This window comes from Staurois parvus, unplaced genomic scaffold, assembly GCF_062004578.1.
Source record: "Staurois parvus isolate SC_StPar_1 unplaced genomic scaffold, SC_StPar_1.0 ptg000025l, whole genome shotgun sequence".
In the NCBI taxonomy this organism is placed as follows: Eukaryota; Metazoa; Chordata; class Amphibia; order Anura; family Ranidae; genus Staurois; species Staurois parvus.
Window position 1 is genome coordinate 21725200 of NW_028317821.1, and position 22224 is coordinate 21747423.

The 22224-nt window shown below is 42.7% G+C and overlaps 1 protein-coding gene across 2 annotated transcripts in view; it reads left to right on the plus strand.

Moving 5' to 3' along the window:
• The window catches only part of TMTC2 (transmembrane O-mannosyltransferase targeting cadherins 2), a 420955-nt gene that overhangs the window by 279292 nt on the left and 119439 nt on the right, over positions 1 to 22224 (plus strand). For both annotated transcript variants that reach the window (XM_089652355.1, XM_089652348.1), the window contains exons 5-6: positions 14823 to 14908; positions 15278 to 15462. In XM_089652355.1, the coding sequence (XP_089508481.1) occupies positions 14823 to 14908; positions 15278 to 15462 (271 nt within the window). The remainder of the gene's footprint in view (positions 1 to 14822; positions 14909 to 15277; positions 15463 to 22224) is intronic.

Here is a 22224-nt window from a genome sequence, read left to right on the forward strand (position 1 = left end):
TTCTGGATTGCTACTGTGTGCTGTAAAAATCATAGTTTCATTGATTCTGGAAAATACAGCTTGCACTATATTTCCAGCACTGCTGCTGAGAGCTGCATCTTTTATACAGAGAAAAGATTCTGTCAATTGTTTGCTCCTCCTCTACCCTTGTCCATCCACAGAATGCCTTGTAATTTTGTGAACAGAATACAAGGTGTGAATAGAGGAGGGGAGAGGAGGGCCAGACAAACAACGTGCAGTTTCTTCGTGTTCAAACAATTTTATTTTTTAACATGGAACAGTATAAAATAATAAGCAAAAGTATGGGCCATTGAAGGTATACATTAATTGCACAGTAAGAAACCCAATAATACAAAGTCAGGCATCACTAATAAAGAGGACTATCAAATGGCAGTTAAGGCCTAACAAAATGGGGGGGGGGGGAAAGGATGGGAAGGGGCATACGGCTGCACAGTAGGGGGAGAAGGGGGAAACCCGCAGTATGGTTAAGGAATGGTACCATCAAACAAAAGATGCAGATTACGGATTGAGAAGGGAGTCATCAAAATTGGATGGGAGGAAATGCTCTACCCAGGGATTCCAAATCTTCTTGAACTTAGGGATGGAATCTAGGATAGTGGCTTCTATTTTTGCGTGAATCATTGCCTGAGTGACCCTATTCAAAACTGCAGTCATACTCAACGAGGGAGATTTCCATGATTTAGCGATAACCTGCTTGGCTGCGGTGGTGACTTGTAGAATAAGTTTGAAATGCGCCTTAGCGATGCCAGGTGGTCGCAGGTTAAGAAGCGCGATTAATGGATCGGGATAGAGGGTTACGGCACTGAGTGTAGATAATATTTTAAAAACCTCCACCCAAAATGCACGGACGATGGAGCAATCCCACCAAATATGGAAAAAAGTACCCAGGTCTGCGCAGCCCCTGAAACAAACTGTGGGGTAATCAGGGGTATATTTCGCAATTCTAGCCGGGACTAGGTACCAGCGGGTCAAAACTTTGTAATTGGTCTCCAGGGCCACAATATTCTGTGATGACTCCTTGGTATTGGACCAAATAAGGTCCCAATCTGAGGGGTCAATTTGCCGTCCTAAATCCACTTCCCATTTATTTGTATACGAGGGGAACGCTGAGGTAGTTGAAGTTGTGAAGAGGGAATATAAATAGGAGATGAAGCCCCGTCTATGGGGGTCCCTGAGGCAAGCTCGCTCAAAGGGTGACAAAGTAGGTGTTGGGTTATGTGCCGTTGTGTACGGAGCAAAGAAATGCTTCAGCTGCAGATACCTGAATATCTCAGAGGCAGGGAGGTTATGGGATTCACATAGTGAGGCGAAGGATTTGAATTTATTCCTGCATACGAAGTGTCGGGTCTGGGTGAGACCAGCTTTAGACCAGTGAGCAAAGACGTGTGGTGCGGACCAGGCTGGGGGGAAGGCCGGATTGCGAAGGTAGGAAAGGAGGGGATTATGTGGTGATTGTAGGAGATAACGGGACTTCAGTTTATCCCAGAGGGACAAAAAATGCGAGATAATGGGATTCGCAATCGTGCGGCGATCAACACGTCTCAGCCAAAGAAGGTTTCCTGTACTAAAGGGGTCGCACTCAATGGATTCCAGAATGACCCACTGCGGGGTTTCATTGGTAGCATGATACTTTGGCAATTGTGCTACATGCGCCGCTTGGTAATACTTGCTAATTTCAGGGAGGCCCATACCACCATGAATTTTTGGTCGGTATAGAGTAGAGCAAGGAACACGGGGGCGGACTTTATCCCAAACATAGGAGGAAATACGGCGCTGCAATACGCGAAGGTAGTGAGAAGGTACTGGGATAGGGAGAACTCTGAAAAGGTAAAGGATTTTGGGGAGGATCGACATCTTCACAACAGCTATCCTGCCCAGCCAAGCCAACGGAAGGGAGGACCATTTGGTCATTAGTGCCGTTAGACGAGCTAGCATAGGAATGTAGTTAGCTGTATAGAGACCTGAAATATGCGGGGTGAATTTTATACCCAAAAAGGGAACAGAGTCTTGTGACCACGAGAATGGCAGGATCAATTTTAGATGGTTAAGTTCATTGGGTGGGAGCGAAATATTAAGTGCAAGTGACTTCTGGGGATTTATTTGGAGGCCCTAGAGCATCCCAAACCTATCAAGTAGCTGAAGAAGAGTAGGTGTGGATGTTAAGGGGGAGGTGAGAAAAAGTAAGACATCATCTGCAAATAAGCACAGTTTATGTGTGGTGCCTCCTATCTCAAGTCCGCGGATATCCGGGTCAGTCCTAATCAATAGGGCCAGCGGTTCTATAGCTAATGCGAAAAGCAGAGGGGATAGGGGACAACCTTGTCTGGTGCCACGCATAATTGGGAAATGAGCAGATCGATGCCCTAAGTATTTGATCCTGGCCGAAGGGCCCTGGTAGAGAGAAAAGATCCAGGTTAAGAAATGCGGGCCAAAACCCCATCGGCGCAATATATAGTGTAGGTATGGCCACGAGACAGTGTCGAACGCTTTCCGTATGTCCCAACGACAAGAAGCAAGCAGGAATATTGCGAGTTTTGGCTAAGTGTGCTAAAAGGGATGCACGTCTGACGTTGTCCCCCGCTTGTCGGGTTGGTATGAAGCCGACCTGATCATTGTGGATTAGGGATCCAATACATGTATTGAGGCGAGTGGATAGAATTTTAGCTAGGAGTTTAACATCTACGTTAAGAAGGGAGATTGGTCTATAATTGGACCATTGCGTGTCATCTGAGTTCGGCTTGGGTATCATAGAAATGTTGGCTTGCACTGTATCTGAGTTAAAGGTATGGCCTGAAAGTATGGCATTAAACGCATTGGTTATAACAGGCGTGAGAATGGGGGCAAACTTTTTATAATACGTGGCAGAAAAGCCGTCGGGTCCTGGGCGTTTACGGGGCTTTAGGGAATTGATAGCATTTAAGGTTTCAATTACTGAGATAGGTCGCTCCAGTGCTCCTAAGTGAGTCTCAGCCAATTTCGGGAAAGGAAGGGAAGCAAAAAGGGCTTCAGCATGGGAAGAGTCAAAGGGCGTGGAGGCAGAGTAAAGGCGCGAGAGATGCTTGTGGAAGGTGTGCAGAATCTGTTCGGGGTTGCTAGAGAGATTCGCAGTTGAGGTCCGTAACCGTATGGGTCTAACAGTTTGGTCTAGTTTACGGAGAGAGAGAGCAAGGAAAGTGCCAGGTTTATTGGCTTTAGTGTAGAATTTGTGTCGAGATCTGCGGATGGAGAGCTCGGCTTGGTCAGTGAGGAAAAGATCCAGGGCTAGGCGGGAGTGCTCGAGAGCTTCTTTGTTAGCAGGGGTGGGGGAAGTTTGGAAGGCGGCATGGGATTGGTCATAAGCTTGTTCAAGGAGGAGGCGTTTCTGCCTCCTCTCTCTACTCAGGAAGGAGGCTTTGCTGATACAGAGTCCGCGGAGTACCGGTTTGTGTGCTTCCCATAGTAGAAGGGGGGAGATATCAGGGGTTTGATTTAAGGAGAGATAGTCCTTAAGCGCAGCTGCTATCTCTGAGCAATAAACTGGGTCAGCCAGCAGGTTTTCGTTAATGATCCAGGAGGGATCGGGGGGAGCTGGGGCCAAAGAAGCAATGGTAGTGACCACCGCACAGTGATCCGACCAAGGGATCGGTAGGATATCAGAAGCTAAGATGCGGGGGGAAGAACTGGCGGTCAAAAAAATATGATCTATTCTCGAAAAAACCTTATGTGGATGGGAGTAAAAAGTATACTGGCGTTTAGTGGGATTGAATTCCCTCCAAGAATCGACTAATGAGTAATGTTGCAGTATGGATTGGAAGGAGTGGTTGGGGGTGCGCGGAGAAGGTGATTGTGGGGATTTATCTAAGAAGGGGTATATTATATGGTTAGAGTCTCCACAGAGTATGAGCATGCCTCGCTTATGATGATCTATAACCGAGAAGAGGTGGGAAAGGAACGGCAGAGGACCCTGGTTCGGAGCGTAATACGTGGCTATGGTGACCTCATAGTCCACCAACTGCCCAACCAGTATGATATAACGACCCTCAGGATCCTTAATCTCAGTTTGTAACTTAAAAGGAGTTGTACGGTGGAGGGCGACTAAAACCCCTCTACACTTAGTGGCAGCAGAGGCCGCGTAGACCTGTGGGTAACGAGGGCCAAAGAATTTGGGAATAGAGGTAGGAGTGAAGTGTGTTTCCTGAAGACAGACTATATGCGCATTGTGCGACGCAAATGAGCGGAATGCTTTGTTGCGCTTCTGCGGGACGTTAAGACCCTGAACATTCAGGGTGAGAATATTCAAGGAACCCATGGGTAGAGCAAACAATGGGTAAGCGGACAGTGAGGTACCATCACGAGGAATGTTATGTCAATTTGGCGCCGGGAGGGTATGCGGTTACTCGAGCTAAGCTTTAACGTGCAGTCGTATGCGAGAGCAAGGAAGGGGAAGGGGGGAGGGGAGGGTATTCTATGAGAGACACTGAAGGACATAAGAACCCCCCCAAGAAAGAGGGAAGAAAAAAAAACAAAAACAAAAAAAAAAAAAAGAAAAAAAACAACGGTCCCCGGGAGCACCCAAAACCTGGTGGCCCGGGGAACAGATGTAGCCCAGGTGGTGTAAAAAAATGGAACACCAAGGGGGCTAGTGGTGAGTGCGCAGAAACGCAGGCGGCTAGGAAGACAGCATGTAGACAAAGGCATATTAAAGTGATCCTGGTAGGAAGAAAGCATCAAAACCAACAAGCAAAAAGCCCGCAGAGCCCCGGAGCCGGTGGCCCCGGTCAACCTGGTCCGGCCCCAGAGAGGTCGGAGCCAAACCAACCAAAACGCCGGAACCGAGGGTCCGCCAGGCGAGGTAAAGGTGCAACAGCAGTCCAAACATGGCGTACATCAAACAAAACAATAGACCAATATGATTCCCAACCCGAGCAGCATGTATCCGGTGCTGGTCAGGCTTAGGTAAAAAAAACACAAAACACAAAAAACAACTGAAGCACAACAGACCAGTATAAGGATACAAAGTTGCAACGGCGGCAGTCAGGTAGACAGTCAATTGACTAAACCCTGTGGGTGGCGACTGTGTGGGTGGTAACGGACCACCACATAAGGAGCAGGATTAAGGATCAAAGGTGGTCAACGGGATTCAGTCCATTGAATCTTGTGGTGAGGGAGCAGGAGAGGAAAAGCGTCCCCGCTTGTGTGCGTTTAGGTTAGGAATTCGTGACGGCTGGGATTTCTGCGGTGAGCATGACGCCGAACGCCTTCTGGAGGTCTCAATCTGTGCAGCGGGAGGGTGCAGCTGGAGGTTTCGTAGCGCGTCCTGAAGCTCGTCAGTAGTCTTGCATACGTGGTCACGGGCTTGATGGCGGAAGCGTACCGCAAAGGGAAAGCACCATTTATATGGTATACTATGCTGTTGTAGCACTAGCAAGTGCGGTTTCATAGCTCTGCGTTTGGTAATGGTAGTATGGCAAAGGTCCTGAAACAGCTGGTAATGGTGACCTTGAAACAGGAGGGACTCCGAATTGCGGGCGGCTTGTAGTAGTTGCTCCTTTGTGCGGAAAAAATGAAGTTTAGCTATGATGTCTCGCGGTGGGCCGTCAGTGCGCTTTGGAGCTAGTGCCCTGTGAACCCTATCCATCTCGAGGCGTTCTATTGGGATAGCAGGGGCGAGCTCTTGGAATAGCGCAGTAGCTGCAGATTGGACATCAATAATTGACTCGGGGAGGCCACGAATACGCACGTTGGAGCGTCTGGCCCGGTTCTCAAAGTCCTCTAAGCGCGCCTGAAGTATAGCGTTTTCGTCACGCAGCAGGTCTAGCTCATCCCCTTGCGTTTGGAGAGATGCATCAAGGTCGTCCACCCTCTGTTCTAGGTCCGCAGTGCGTTGCCCCAACTCACGGATTTCCCTGGACAGCTGGTTAGTTATGCGGTCTGAGGTCTGTTTCAGGGCCTTATGTAGCATTATTTCAAAGCGAGCTAGAATGTCAGGGGTAGTAAGGTCAGGCGTCAAGGCATGTTTGGGGGTCGCAGTGTCATCATCTGACTCACCCTCTGAAGAGCTTGGGCGGCTTGGCTGCTCCGTTTGCAGGACTGCAGGGTTGGATAAGGCTGGCTGGCTCTTGTGGTGCTCCGATGCGGCAGCCATCTTGGAGGAGGCACGAGCAAGGGCCTCCTTTATCGGCTTATGCGGCGGCGCCGCTTGATGCTTATTTGCCCCCCTGACCATATTGACAGATGGCCGGGGGGTTGCGCTACCGATCGGTGCCGCTCGTGGAGCGGTGCGGGGCCGGATCATGCAGCGGTGAGGCTGTCTTCCCTGCGGCGTGGAGGAGCCTCAGGGAGACATGTCCTGTGCCGTCAGCCGCGCATGCGCACTGCCCCAACAACGTGCAGTTTCTGCGTATGAGAGTCACTGGTCCCATTGTCACAGTGTCAGAAGTAAAACGCTAGCTGTACTTTCTAGCAGCAATGAAACTATGAATTTTGAAGCACACAGCAGAAATTCAGAACTAGGATAATCATCATTAAATGTAACCTGTTTGCCTTGTAGTTTGTACATTGTGTTGTCTGGCTTCACTTTTCTGTAAAACCAGTTAATAAAATCCTCTGTAAGCTTTTAACCATTTTAAGACTGCCCCATAGCAGATGTACTGCTACAGGGCAACCACGCTGTGCAAAATCACGTAAATATACCTGATTTTGCATTTCCGGGTACGCCGTACTTGTGCTACCATTGGCTCCTGAGGATGTCCGTCACCAGGTCCCGGCAAACGGTTCCTGGCCGGGACTCTGTGATTGTCGGCAAAGCTGAGAGGGGAGAGAACTATGTGTAAACAACACAGATCTCTCTCCTGTGAGCATGAATGTGCAGCTTTCTTTCTCTCCCTAGTAAAACAGCAAACCGTTTACACAGTAAGTCCCCATGTACACGGGACACTTCTGAACGATAGAAACTGAATGCTGGAAAATGTAGGTTAAAAAACGGCTGTTTAGCTGCGTTTGCATAACGCATTTATGCGCGTTTGCGTTTAGAATCGTTTTTTAAAGATAAGCACAGGAGAACCTCCCAAATGCCCAGAATGCACTGAAAAGTGGTAAAGTATTATCTATTTCAGACTGTTTCAGAGAAATACAGAGTAGAGCAGGGAGAGCAGTATGTGCAGTAGGTGTGAGTTGTCCATTAACATTTCTTTTGTTTCCAAGGGTGGGATAGGTGTCTGGTGGAGTGAGTCATTAAGGTCACCTGGCAGGGGGTCTTCATGAGGAATTTGAGGTGTGAATGGTCATTAACATATCTTTTGCTTCCAAGGGTGGGAGAGGTCTGAGGTGTGAATTGGTCATTACAATGTGTGACAAGCTTGGTAGGAACATCCTGTGTTCAGTGTTTTGTCCATTTGAGTACCTTGAAAATGCTTTGCATGCATTTTTCATGATGAAAAAAGGCTCTGGACAACATCAGGAACTGGAAGAGTTAAAAAAAAAAATTTCAAACGCAAACACTTATAAACGCAATTTGCCGCATTTACCTGCTTTTACAAGCGTTTTGCATTTGAAACGCTGATAAAATCGATTGCTGAACGCAAGTTTTCTGAGTTAGGAAAAAACGACAGTAAACTCAAATGCCTGTTAACGACTGTAAACGAAGATGTGTACATGGACACAAAGGCAAACATTAGGATGAGTTCAGGGGCTGCTGAAAAAAATGCTGAACAGCTTCTAAACGTGAGTTTATTAGCTGCAGTGTACATGAGCCCTAAAGCACAAAAAGCACACTGTTAACCCTTCGATCACCCCAGATGTTAACCCCCTCTTGCACAATGTTATTAGTACAGTATCAGCGCTTTTTATTAGCACTGACCACTGTATTAGTAATCGCCGCCATTACTAGTAAAAAAAATAAATAAAAATTCCAGTATTTATACCGCCATTTGTAGACGCTATAACGTTCATGTAAACCAATTAATTTACATGTATTGGGATTTCTTTTTATCAAAGACCTGTAGCAGAATACATTTTGGCCTAAATTTATGAAGAAATTTGATTTTATAGCTCAAAAAATAAAAAACGCAGAGGTGATCAAATACAACCAAAAGCAAACTCTATTTGTGGAAAAAAAAGAACATAAATGTAATTTATGTACAGCGCTGCATAACCGCGCAATTGTCAGTTAAAGTAACGCAGTGTTGTATTGCAAAAAATGGCCTGGGGGGTAAATCTTCTGGAGGGCAAGTGGTTAACATTGTAATGTAGGTATATTTTTAGAATGATAATTATATGTTAATAAAGCTTGTAAAGAGAGATTTTTAGCCTGTTTGTCTTTTCAGGGCCCTTAAAGTCCCCAGTGCTTCTTGTTTCTTTATTTGATTGGCTAAAATTGTAGAAGATAAAACTATGTAAGCTAAAATGTATAAGTTGTATTTGCTTTATTAAACCAAATATTTAAACTGAACTAAGCCACAGATATATATGACACTGAGCAGGAAGGGGTTAACATCTGGGGTGATCAAAGGGTTAACTGTGTGCAGTTTTACATTGTGTGCTGTGTGTGTTTTACTAGGGAGACCTTCTGCTTTGTATTTCTCTGCTGTGCAGAGAAATACAAAGCAGCATGTCCTTGCTGGCAGGAGAGAGACCTATGATGTTTACACACAGGTCTCTCACCTGTCAGCTTTGCCTGATGATCACTGGGTACCGGCTGGGAATCGGTGATTGACATCCCTAGCCGCCAATGGTGTGCGCACCCCCTACCTGAAAATGCAAATCACGTATATATACGTGATTTGGCGCAGCTCTGCCACCCTGTAGCAGTAGTTCTACTATAGGGCATCAGGCAAACGGTTAAAAATAGAAGTTTGACCCAACTGAAGATTCCTTATTTGCTATATCGGTCTCCACAAAGGGTTACCTGTATCACATATGGTGTACATTCTCCCAGTGTAAATAGAGTGTCCTCATATACCTCTGTTGTCTCTACACTTTGCACAAGATATTCAGGTTTCTTCAAGAGGATGGGAAGTGGGTTTGTCCCCTGAAACGCATAGAGACCTAAACAGAGCTATAAAAGGACCCCCTAATTCACAATGGGAGAATTTACACCATATGTGATACAGATAACCCTTAGTTGGGGTCTAATATGGCAAATAGAGAATCTTCAGTAGGGTCAAACTTCTGTTTTTAATGATGTATATGTTTTTGAAAGGATAAATATATGTTAATAAAGTTTACCTTTGGGAACATGTTCTACCCGTTTTTAGGGTGGAACATTTAAAATATTCCCAATGCTGCAGCTGCTGCTTGATTACCCCTCCACAACAGCAGAGTATGGGGAGAAGTCCCTCGTACTAGCTGTCAGTTTTTAAAACCAGCATGGCTGTGCAGTCTTCCACCTACACTGACGCGTCATTCATTCACAGAATTATGTAAATGAATGAACTACAAATCCCGACAGCCTTAACGGCTGTTGGCCTGTAGTTCTCAATGAACTACTATGGCGCTGTGGAGTGCCGTGGTAGTTCATTGATTCTGTCAGTATATCTGCTTGCTCGTACATCCGGTATGGACAAGCAGATACATTGACAGATCTGCCGGAGACCTGAACGGTACCAACGCTTTGCTGATCCCTGGTGCAATGCTTTACAGGCTCCTGCAACAAAAAATAATAAATGCACATTTTTTTACCTGCAAACTAATGTGTGTTTTTCATATTTTTTGTCAAAAGGTGAACTTATCCTTTAAAGTTCACAGTGCCTTTTACCGGTCAAAGTTGTGGTACATGGGACTCTGACCCTTTTATTTATTGCAACATTGTAGATAACCAGTCAAAATAGAGCATGCATTGGAATCTGAATGTTCGCTTTTAATATAATTAGGTTCAAGTCGTTAGTTCCTTTAAATGGAAACAGTTAAGACTTATGGAAGAATTGGAATATTTGGTTTGAAACAAATGTTCTCTGCTCATAATATTTACTACTACCTCCAAGCATTTTTCTATCTCAGTTTACTGCACTCTTGCTCATACACATTGCAGCAGAAGAGGGAAGATACACATCAAAGGATCATTTTACTTCAGTTGTATTTGGATATTACTGTTTTACTACACCATTGCCAGTTCTTTTCCATTGCTAATGCATTTGAGCATATTGGAACAAAGCAAAAATTCCATACTCCCTCTAAATAGATACTCTTAACCAGGTTACCTTAGACACAGAATCAATATGATTATAAAAGGTAATGTAAAGTTTTGCTTTCACTACTTTACCTAACAACTAATTTAATCCTCATATCTTTGTATTATAAATCTTACTTCTTAGGTCTCGCACACATGGGCCTCCTGGGTTTAGCATATGAGAAACTGATCTGATAAGTTTAAACAAACATTATACTTCCCAGCTTAATTTCTCCTGTGTGTAAATGAGTTTAGTGCCATAAAAACAGGCTAAAGCCTGCCATAGACAAATCAAATTTTGATCCATCTATGGGCAGGCTGGTTGTGCTGAAGCAGATCTTTCAAAATCAAAAGTGAGCGCTTGGAGATCTGGGAGCTGCTAGCACATATGGTGAGCCCACCCAATATTCAAATACATATAAATAAAAAAAGGGCTGCACTATAAGCCAATATATATATGACTGTCAAGGCTGACCTGTGGAAACACTGTTGAACAGATGTGCAAATGGAGCTGTCCCAACAGGGTATGTCCTTGATGGCTCTTGACCGGCCTTGGGAAGAGGAGTACTGAAAGGCTTGGAGTGTCATTTTGAAGCTGATTTGATCTTCGTTCTGGTGAGTGGATACTGGTGAAGGATTTCACAGATGACCTTTTCACAGTTGGATGTGGCTTCACTGCACCTAGGACTTTAGTTCATACGGGTTGCTTGCACAGTTACTTTATTTCACTGTGCACTTGCTTGAGTATATTTATGCACTGATTTTTGGAAGTTATTTATTTAAGTTTACACGTTATATATGACTATCTGTATCACTGGTACACTACTTATGAGTCTAGAGATTATCTGTTATTTTGCACTTTCAGGTAGATATATCTGTATATATTGGCTTATAGCGCAGTAGATTGTTGAAGTAGATCTATTGATTGACTTCAGTACATGCATCTTGCCGTTCTGTTGTGTTTTTTTTTTTTTTTTGCCCGATCACTGTTGGCTGCTATAGCCGTCAGCAGTGATCATTGTATTCCCCTGGTGAAGAAGGCTCCCTGCTGGCAAAACACAATAGCGCTGCAAGAAGGATTCCCCTGTCAACATTGACTGTGTTGATAGGGGAATTGAGCAATTTTCTTTCCTTTAACCTATGGTTGACGGAAAGAAATTTGTATAATGTGTGTCCTGCCTAGACAGTTCCTAGATGCACAAATATCTTATTTATGTAAACACAGCGAGACTGAATGCACTTAGGAACATTTAGGTGTGCATTCAACCATAGAAAAGCATTACATACTTCCAAATGCATACAGAAATCTCCAAAGACATCTAGACGCATGTATTTTGACATTCTTTTGCATGAGACCTTAGAGGGGAAAGTGTGTATATTTTCTCCATCCTGGAACCTCTTTATGTAGTTAAAATGATCTGGAATTAATTTCCTGCATGGTGTTTTCTGCCAAAGACCAATCATTTATTTATTTATTTATTTTAATCAGCGACTTCCTCACTGTAATTAATAAAGTTTACAGCTGCAAAGGGTAAAGTGTTTAATTAGTGGGCTTCCTTGTTGTAAATAAATAAATTATGGTTGCCTGCAGTCATAACTCATTCCTCAGCATATTATTGATATGCTCTGTAAAGCAAATAGGATCCAACAAAGCCGATCAATGTAAACAAATTTGTTAAGGTCAAATTCTATCTATCTATCTATCTATCTATCTATCTATCTATCTATCTATCTATCTATCTATCTATCTATCTATCTATTATTATTATTATATTTTGGCATGATTTACCTTTACGGTAAACTTTAAGATTGAAAGCTCAGTAGTTAGATTTGCCTGCACACATTTATGGCCTGATATAAAGGTTTTGAGCCCAGGACATAATTTGTTTAGGTATAATAGAAGCAATCTTACTAATGAATCTCACTAATGAATTCAGTATTTGCATGCAGTATTTGTATGGTTATATTAGCTACTCCACTCGCTATTGCAGCTAATATCAATCAGCTGCATGTTCGTTCAAATATTGCATAATTAATTTAAAGTATAACTACAATTTTACTCAAAACCCAGCCATCCCTCCTTTTCCCCAAGCTAATCCAATTTAGAAGACCTCATCTTCTTTGACCCAGTCAGCGGCGCCCAGGCTTGGACATCTGTCCCAACCTGCAGCTCAGCTAACCACTCTGTGACTACATGCAAACAGCAGCAGTGGCTGTCAGCAAGCCATTGGTTTAAGTGGGCTGAGCGACCACTGCTGATCACATAACCCAGTCATTTCAGCAGCAAGAATCCAGCAGCTGCTCCAACCCAGCCATTGGAAAGGGGACAAAGATTTTTTTTTTTTTTTTTTTTTTTTTTTTATGATGGTATTCTGATCTTCTAAAGGCAGATTGGCTATACACATTGCAAGGGAACTTTTTGAACATGGTGAAATTTTACTGTGCAAACAATATCCAATCACATGAAAGGAAAAAAAAGGCATTTTTTCGCATTTACTTGATTTGATGGGATTCAGTAGAGCTTCACCTCATTCACTAAGCACTGAGAAAAATTCCCTTGTGAATTGCAACGTTCCTTGCAAAATATGTACAGCCTTTTTGCCTTTAATCAATCAACCTCTAAAACATAATGCTGGTATAAGTACACTTTGTCTTTATAGTATTGTCCTTGCATTTGCAGCAGTCACAATGTGTGTGTATATGTGTGCGTGCGTGCGTACGAAGGGGGGGGGGGGGGCCTTTGTAGTCAGCCAAGCGAGGCTTTATTATATCGCACAGGGCTACAAGTGTAAATTAGGGAGCAGAGCCCAGAGATAACCTCATTGGGATTATGACGCCGCTTCATTTTCCTGTAGCAAGGAAGTGGCACTACTGCATTAGTTTGGAGTTTTGCTACAAAATTGCTGTATGAAAATGACAAACATTCGCACACCCGTAACAAAATGTACCCTATTTTGTGTAAAATGATTACTTCGTGTGATTGTAAACTCTTATCTAGTGGCCATAATGCAATATGTTTTCTGATTAGGTTCAGAAAAAACCCTCACAGAATTAGGGCCACTAGATGGCCTTTAAGATGATAAAATATAATCATATTACATAAAATACAGTGTGGTTCGTTTGGCTGATTTGCCAATTTTTATTTCAACGTAATATTTTATATGATCTGTTAGATCTGCAAGGTATTACACAGTTAAGATAGCCTTACATAATTTTCTGCGGATTATACAAGTATTTATTTAGCAAATCTTAAAAATCTGATCTATATGCAGGGAGCATTGTGTGTTCAGATTGAGAGACAGACGGAATCTAAACTGTCTAGACCTTGTTGATCTCAGTTCAGTTCTTAATGCACAAATCCAGGAGTTAGACAATATCAACTGTTGCAGTGTCATCCCCCATCTCCTCCCCCCCCCCAAACACACTGCAAGGGTTTAACTGTTTGTTCAGTCTAGGGGTGCAGGAATAAGCATTAACCCCTTATCACTCCAGCAGGGTCCCTCTAGCTGTGCGACCAGTCCTGGGAAGCCTCCTTTCTAGGACATTCCCAGCCAGGTCCCACTACTGCCTCCTCCATTAACAATACAGGGTTAATAGTCCTGCATTGTATGTGATGGCACCAAGACACCCCACACAGCCTGGATCTCCGGAGGGAGAGAGAATTGGAGGTGACCAGAGCAGGAGTAAGGTAAGTGTTGGCCTTTTCATCTCTCAATAGATGTAACAAGCATGTAACCCTTGCAGTTGGGAAAGTTGAGGGGTGTGTGGAAGACACTGTAAGGCTGGATTTTATCTAACTAATGGTGCTGGTCCTTAAAAAAGCAAAAGAAAAAATGTAAAATTCTATATTTACTGTATATCTGTATTGCCCCGATTTTATTTTAGGTGCTTGAAGGACACACACGTTCTTTAAAGAGGAAGTTCAGGAATTGCAGCACTTTTAAAAATGTGCTGGTGTAGAAGGGGTTAAGTCCAACAAGGTTAATGCTACCTTGTGGACTTATCACTTTTATTTACTATTTACATTTTTGCTGAACACCAGGAGTACAGCTTCCACTATATTCATAATGCTGTGACAGGTGAGATACGCTCTCCTACACAGCAGCTGCTCTGTCTGCCCCTCCACTGTCCTTTCAGAGAATACTTTGTATTTTGAGAAGGAGTTCTCATAATACAAAGCCTTCTGTGTTTGGGCAAAAGGAGAGGAGGGCCAGGCAGAGTAGCTGCAAACACCCCTGAAGATACTGTATAGGAAACCTGAAAGTTCAGTGTCGGAGCACCAAAGGTATAGGGACAGTTGAACTCCCAGTGCTAAGTAAAAATGTAGTAAAAGAAAAAAAAATAAGTCCACAAGGTGGCATATACATAATTGGACTTAATCCCTAAAAGAATGTATATTTTAAATGTACTGCAAATCCTAGAGTCCTGTTTTAAAGTTTATTTACAGCCAAAACCTTGTTCATGTTAGATATACTTTAAATTCAGCTGTGTGTCTTTATGTTTGCATAGATAAGCTATGCACATGTTTTTAAAATGCTTACAGTATTGCGTAAATGTAATTGCTTGAAAACTTTAGCATTTAAATATTCTGTTAAGTAATATTCATGAATCTAGCTTTCGAGCAGTGATCCATTCTCCTGTTGTGTATGTTTTCCAGAGGATTACTGCTCCAGGAAAACAGCAAGTTTTCAGAGGCTCTCCACTACTACAAGTTAGCAATTGGTAGCAGGCCTACACTGGCATGTAAGTAATGAATTTACATTTTATCATCCTCATTCGCATCTGTTTATCATTATCATCACATTTTTTTTTAACTAAGATGAAGGGCTAAGACCTCACCACAAAACCATCATCAAAACTGGCATTCTAATTGGCAGCATTTTGTAGAGATGAAAGGTTTTGAAAATGCATGTAGGGCGAACCACCAATCATCTATGGTGGTCTTTTCTGTAAGGGAAGGAAAATTAGTGACAGACCACGTGTGCAAAACTATTTTCTCAAGGCCAGTCTTTTACTGCTACTAAAGGAAGCAGTGCTGAATTTTTAACATGTTACTTTTAGATGTTTTGTATTCACTTAAAATGATACTTATTGCAGTCACTGATTTTACAGCGGCATACTTGAATACAGGAATTATTCTTATGAATCAGGGAAGAACTGAAGAGGCCAGAAGGACCTTCTTGAAATGTTCAGAAATTCCAGATGAAAATTTAAAAGATCCTAACGCTCATAAAAGTTCAGTGACCAGCTGCCTTTATAATCTGGGGAAGTTGTACCATGAACAAGGCCAGTATGAGGTGAGTTCCACAGATTAGTGAAACATGGACGTTTTTATTTAATTCTGGTTTTATTTAGCTTTTGTGTTTAACAATAAAGAAGATGGGCAAAGGCTTTTTATAAAAAATTACAGTGTTTAAGGCATAATATGGAGCCCTTACATCATTTAGTATGACCAAGGAGTGCATGCAGACAAGGTAGCTATGAGCTGGACCTTGTCCTAACCATTTTCACATTATGATTAGTGTAAATGTTATAATACTGACAGCATGGGCCTCGGGAGCTTTGTGGCTATCAATCTAAAGAACAATCTCATAGTATTTGTACTCTATCCCAAATAGGATCTTTTTAGGCTTATCCAGGTGTCTAGCCTTCGTGACAATGAAGACTGCCATATGGCTGAATATCCACTTCTCTAATATATACATTGTATCGTTTACTTCCAAGATACATTGTTAAGTTGTTGGCAATATTTTCCTTTTCCATTTTTATTTTGTGTCTTTGCCAGGAACAGTACTGTTATGATTTCTGTTTTATAGACCTCAGTGCAGTCTAGATCATCCAAACATCCCAATATATACACATTTGGATCCATAGTCCTCTTACAGTGGAATACCTTGTTAACCCTATAAGAAAACTTTTTGCCACTATTTTAACCTCTTGGTGCTGGCCGAATACAATTTTGCGGCCTTCCGGCATCTGGGCCTAGTCATCGAGCAGCTGCACATTTGCGTTCTATTAAAAACAAAATATGTGCCACACACATTTCCGGTACTCACGGAAAGGTCCCGATCTCCTCTTTCGATTGGGACCTTTCCTGATCATGTGTCCCGAAACCCTGCCCCGCCTCCTGGCTTCTGAAACCCTTAAAGGGCCGGGAGGCGATGGCGCCAAGAGGTTAAATACATTCCATGACAAGTGTACGAAGTCTCCTTTAATATTTATTACATTTGGCCAAATCTGCCAAATTTGTTTTTTTTTTTTAAATTCTGTGTATAATATGTCCTTTTGTTGATGTAAAAATTTAAATTATTGATACCTGTTGAATATTTTGGAGAATATCTCCCTATCGCTGTCCCCTGTTAGCAATGATGTATTTAGGTTTTGTGCTGCCCTAGGCAACACATAAATCAGCACCCCCCCAGAGAGAGCCTGCGGCAATGAAACCCCCCCCCTCGCACAGAGCCTGACATTCACCAACAACACCCCTGTCCCTGTGCCCCCACCTGAGAGATCCTTCTACTACCGCCCCCCATACACTGGCCACCATACCCCCCCCCCTCCCCGTGGAGAGAGAGATAGACAGTGATCTGCACAGCTCCGGACATCCCTGGGAGCGAGAGTCGGGGCTTTGCATACACCATCACGTAGCCTGCAGTCTCTCTCGGTTCCCACCTGGTTCCCATGCCACATGTCTCCCTTCAGTGCTGCCCCCTAAAAAATGCCGCCCTAGGCAACTGCCTTGTTGGCCTTGTGGGAAATACGCCCTTGCCTGTTAGACTGAATTAGGGAACTTTGAGTCCCGTTCTTAACTTTTTTTTTTTTTTTTTACCCTTTGAGGAGACCTTGAATTATTTGCTCACCTCAGGGGACCCCTGCTAGAAATTAATACATCTACAGCTCACAGTACATTTGCATATACAGTTAGAATATTGTAGGTATAATAAATAAATGTTTGACACCAAGTGTGGATTACTTTTTGCCCCTTTGCATTGGAGGCCAGTAGGAGGAAGATTGTCCCCTTACATTGCTGGTCATTGGGGAAAATGTTACTCTTAAGCTGGCCATAGACGAGTCAGTTTCTTTTTTCATTCAGCCAGTGGGTCGAACGAAAAAATTGACCTTATTTTTAGAGCTCATGTGAAGTGCTGAAAAAAATGCTGCTTTTACTGCCTTTGCTTTTTTGTTTTTTTAAAACACACCTCTGTGTTAGCCCATGTTTCCATGCACACATAGATGAGGAGAAGAGGAGCTTTTACAGGCAGGAAAAAAAACATCACTAGTGCGTTCAGCAGAGGAGCCTTTGGGCAGAAAAACTGCTTGACTTATGATCTAGCGCCTTGCCACCATTAGCATTTATGGGATTTAAAGACAATTACATACTTGCATACACATGTAACACATGTAAAAACAGGCATATCAAATGACAACTCCAGTTGTAGGTAACCAACAGTAAATCATGAATCAACGTATCACCTTTCCAACCACTTGGTTCATGATTTGATGATGGTCACCTACAGCTGGAGTTGTTGTTCGACACGCCTGTTTGACATATGTTTGTATGAAATTGTGTTTAGATCCAATAAATACTGATAGTGGTAATGCGCTAGGCGTTTGCGCCCTTCTGTGTGTGTTTTTGCAGCACTTGTTCTACAAAAAATGTAAAGTCCTGTAGAACCAGAAACCATTCATTATGTTTACATTTATTATATTGCAGTTTACCAATTCTTAAATGTGATTTCTATACTAGTTTCTTTTTTTTGGCTTTCTTCTATTTCTATCTGGTGATTCAGCCAGCAATTCGGCTGCTTTTCAGAAGTCCAAGCTGTAGCAGAATGTATCAGCTTACATGGATGAGACCATCCATTTACCATTGCCAGCAGTAATTCAAATGATCAGCTTTTATTTATTCATGTACAACATTCATCCCAAAAGCTAAAAAAAAAGTATACTGTAACTGATTATAAATTGTTAGCTGGAGATTGGCTTCGTTTTGTTATTTGTATTCAAATCTGCTAGTACATTTGCAATTAGAAATAAGCAGTCCCAAATCTTTATTCTCTGAAATTTTAAAGTGAGCAAACAGTGTGGCCTGTCATTGGGAAAAGTGAATAGTATTCTTGGATGCATCATTATAAGAACTAACAGCAGGCAGAAGAAGGTGCTGATTATATAGATCTTTAGGCCCCGTTCACATCTAGCGATTTGGGATCGCAGGCAGAATCACCACGATACTGCCCGTGATTCCAAGTCGCACTGCAGTGCTGACAAAACTCAGCATGTGTGTTTGGGTACCATTAATTTTCAATGGCACCTAAACACTGCAGTTTTGCCACGCAATGAAATCATGCTGCAACAGCAGCAAACCATATTTTACGAAGCTTGTTACCCAACAAAGCAGCAGAAGCTTATGTCTTTAAAAATAATATGCATGTTAAGTTCCTGCAGTCTTTTCTGATATTCTCAATCCCCCAGACCTATCACCATTTTTGATGCCCATTTAATCAATATCTTTTTGTAGGTGAGGTCTTCAGAAGTGGACACAGTTTTCTAAATGAGGTATAACTGAAGCCCCTTCCATATCTAGTGATTAAAGATCACAGGAAGAACCGTGATTCCAAATCGCTGGCAAAATGCAGCAAGCATGTTCGGGTGCCATTCATTTTCAATGGCACCTAAACGTGGTGCTGTTTTGCTGCTCGATAAATCGTGCTGCAAAAGCGGCAAACCGCAACACATGAAGCTTGACGCCCTAAAGGAGCAGGAGCTTCTTCTGATTGACCAACTTTGTGCAATTCAGTTTTCCATGATTACAGTGCGATTTATTGCGTGACAGTTGTGGCAAAACCTGCAGGAACCTGAATACTTCAGGAACCTAACATGCATAGTATTAAGGACATATGAGGAAGGACAAAAAAGGTTAAAAAGAAAAAAAGGCTAGACTCAATGGACCACTCAGTATTTTTTTGATTTCTGCTGATTTATAACTATTGTATTATATCAAGCTACCCCACTGTAGTGGAAAATGGTCTGTTATCAATTGGAACCAGGGGCGGACTGACCATTTGGAAACTCGGGCACTGCCCGAGGGCCCGGGGTCAGTGGGGGGCCCCATGAGATGCCCCTGGTACCTTTTTCATAGGCTTTTTTGAGTTTGGGCAAGGACACAGAGGCCCCATGATCCCCTAATGCCCGGGGGCCCCATGAGTTGTCAGTCCGTCCCTGATTGGAACTGCGTGCCATAAAGGTAATACAGCAATGAGTTTTGTGCCCACTAAAAGAAACACTAAAGTTTCAGGCACTCCCTTTACACTATTGAACAGTTCCTCTCTACAGTGGTTAGTATCCAGATGAGGTATGTTACTAGATATTCTTTCCCATTCATTTCTTGGGACAAGTCTTCTTCTTGGCCAACATTATAGTCATCTGTTTGTACATGAAATTGATTGAAGCTGGGGGTGATGAACCTTCGGCCCTTGCACAGTACTGCCTTCAGCTCTTGAAAAGTGCTTTCTGCCTTTTTATTTTATTTCATTCTGATTATTTTATTTCATTCTGATTGACTTAATCCCCTCTGTGGGATCACTAAGTAAAGCTTGAAAGGTCTCTTGGTCTGTCAAAAAAATAAAAAAAATAAACCGGTCTGAGAAAACTTGTGGGAAAGCTCTTTAAATTGTTACTAAACCCAGGACCCTGCATTCGCTATATCTAGTCTCCCAGAGTACACAGAACATGGAAGTGCAATTATTTTAGTAAATATAAACTAAATACTTTTTCTCACCAGCAGTCAGAGCAGTCTTATGAATTCTATCAGTGTCCAGTAGAGCACTGGTTAAATCTTGTAGGAGGAGTTCTCATTCTCCTCTCACTGCCCTATGAGATTGCATATCCCCTGGCCCTCTGTCTGGACAGTGCTGATTGGCCCTGTACTGATCACATGCCCCCTCCCCAAAAAAAGGAAAAGATTCTCTAGCAGTACACACCAAACTGAGCATGTGCATAGTATCCCCAAGGCTGTGTACTATCAGGAGATGAAATTGGGAATGTGGAAGAAGGGGAGGATCAGAGAAGATGGGATCAAACATCCTTTTTACACAATACAGAGGATTAACACCCTAAATTCCTCAGTAAGTATACCAAGCATGCTTTACTGCATATACAGATTGATTTTACTGTTGTGAGTTTAGTAACACTTTAACTGGTTCCCCACCACCCTATAGCAGAACTACTGCTACAGGGCAGCAGGGATGCACAGCATGAAGTATATATGTGATTTTGCATTTCAGGGTAGGGGGTGCGCATGCCTCCCTACCCGCTCTGCCATTGGCGGCTACAGCTGTGTGTGAACAATACAGATCTCTCCTGTCAACACCGACATGCTGCTTTGTATTGCTCTACATAGCAAAGCAATACAAAGCAGAATGTTTCCCTAGTAAAATACACACAGTAAAACAGCACACCGCAAACAGTTAACCCTTTGATCGCCCCCCCCTCATATGTTAACCCCTTCCTGCCCAGTGTCATTAGTACAGTGTCAGTGCTTTTTATTATGTATTAGTGTCATTGGGATGTCAGAGGTAGTCACTTGCCCCCCAGTGTCCGAATGCCTGCCGCAGTCCCTCTGTAAGTCGCTGATCTCCACCGTTAATAGTATTAAAAAAAATTACAGCATATATACTGCCATTTGTGGACACTATAACTTTCACGTAAACCAATTCATTTACACGTATTGGTATTATTTTTTTTTTAGCAAAGACATGTAGCAGAATACATTTTGGCCTAAATTTATGATGAAATGTGATTTTTATTTTTGAATTTTTAACTGGATATGTTTTATATCAAAAATTCAAAATATTGGTTTTGTTTCAACATTGTCTGTCCTTTTTTGTTTATAGTGCAAAAAAACCCAAAATGCACAGGTGATCAAATACCTCCGAAAGAAAGCTCTATTTGTGGGGAAAAAAGGACATAAATTTCATTTGGGTGCAGCGTTGCATGACAACACAATTGTCTGTTAAAGTAACGTAGCGCCGTATCGCAAAAAATGGCCTTGTCAGGAAGGGGGGTAAATCCTCTGGAGGGCAAATGGTTAACTATAACCTTGTTTTTGTACTGAGTGGCATAGTCATGGTTTAACAATGTGCTGTTGCCCCCTGGCGGGCTTTAATAGGAGCCCAACCAGATCCAGATTTGTATTTCCTCCCCTTCCATAACTAACCGAAAATTGATACTGGGCCAGATCCAACGCCATTCGTGTGTGAGAATGGAGAACCACCATCTGCTCCACAACTTGATCGCATTCCTTCTTTACCTGATATAGTAACAGGCTAACTTCTTAACAGGCTTCTGTTTCTTGAGGTACCCTATTTAACTAGGATCCCACAACTGTACAGTCAAAATATCTTCCTTGGCCAATGGTGTATCTTTTATTTTTGGCACTGCAGTGGTTTCTTTTGATTCCCCAACCATGGCCACTAGTGAGAAGTTGTAAGGTACTTCTGATGTTGGGATGTCAACATTCCCCTCAAGTTCAGGCAAAAGTATTAACATAATTTACTGCAAGCAAATTTTAGGACTGGTTACCTGTTTTCCTGTTTTCCTCTACAATTGTTAAAACAGAGGAAAATCATTGCTCAGTATTACACTGTGTAGCAAGTTCTTAACTACACCCATGATGTGTTCTACAGTCGCACTAGATGTCTCCACTGAGAGCACTACTGTCGAGTAGTCTTTAGTATCGTCATGCATGCAATTTTCTCATTTGATCTGAGCCAAGCCTGCAGGATCTTCCAGACTGGCCATAGACCAATGTGAAGAGGCTTTCAGAGTCTAATAATTCCTCCGCTGGATGTCCTTCTATTGTAATATGACATATCTGCCTCCTTGTCTCAGTTTCTCAGCTGCAAGACCAGGTTTGGCAAATAGTGACATATAGTATGCCTCCCCAGGTCAATATTCCATAATTTCATGTAATATAGGGCAATTGGCAGCCATATGCCTAGTCCTTGGCACTACCATTATCTAATATGCTGTACCATTGTCAAGAAAGAGACTCCTTTTTG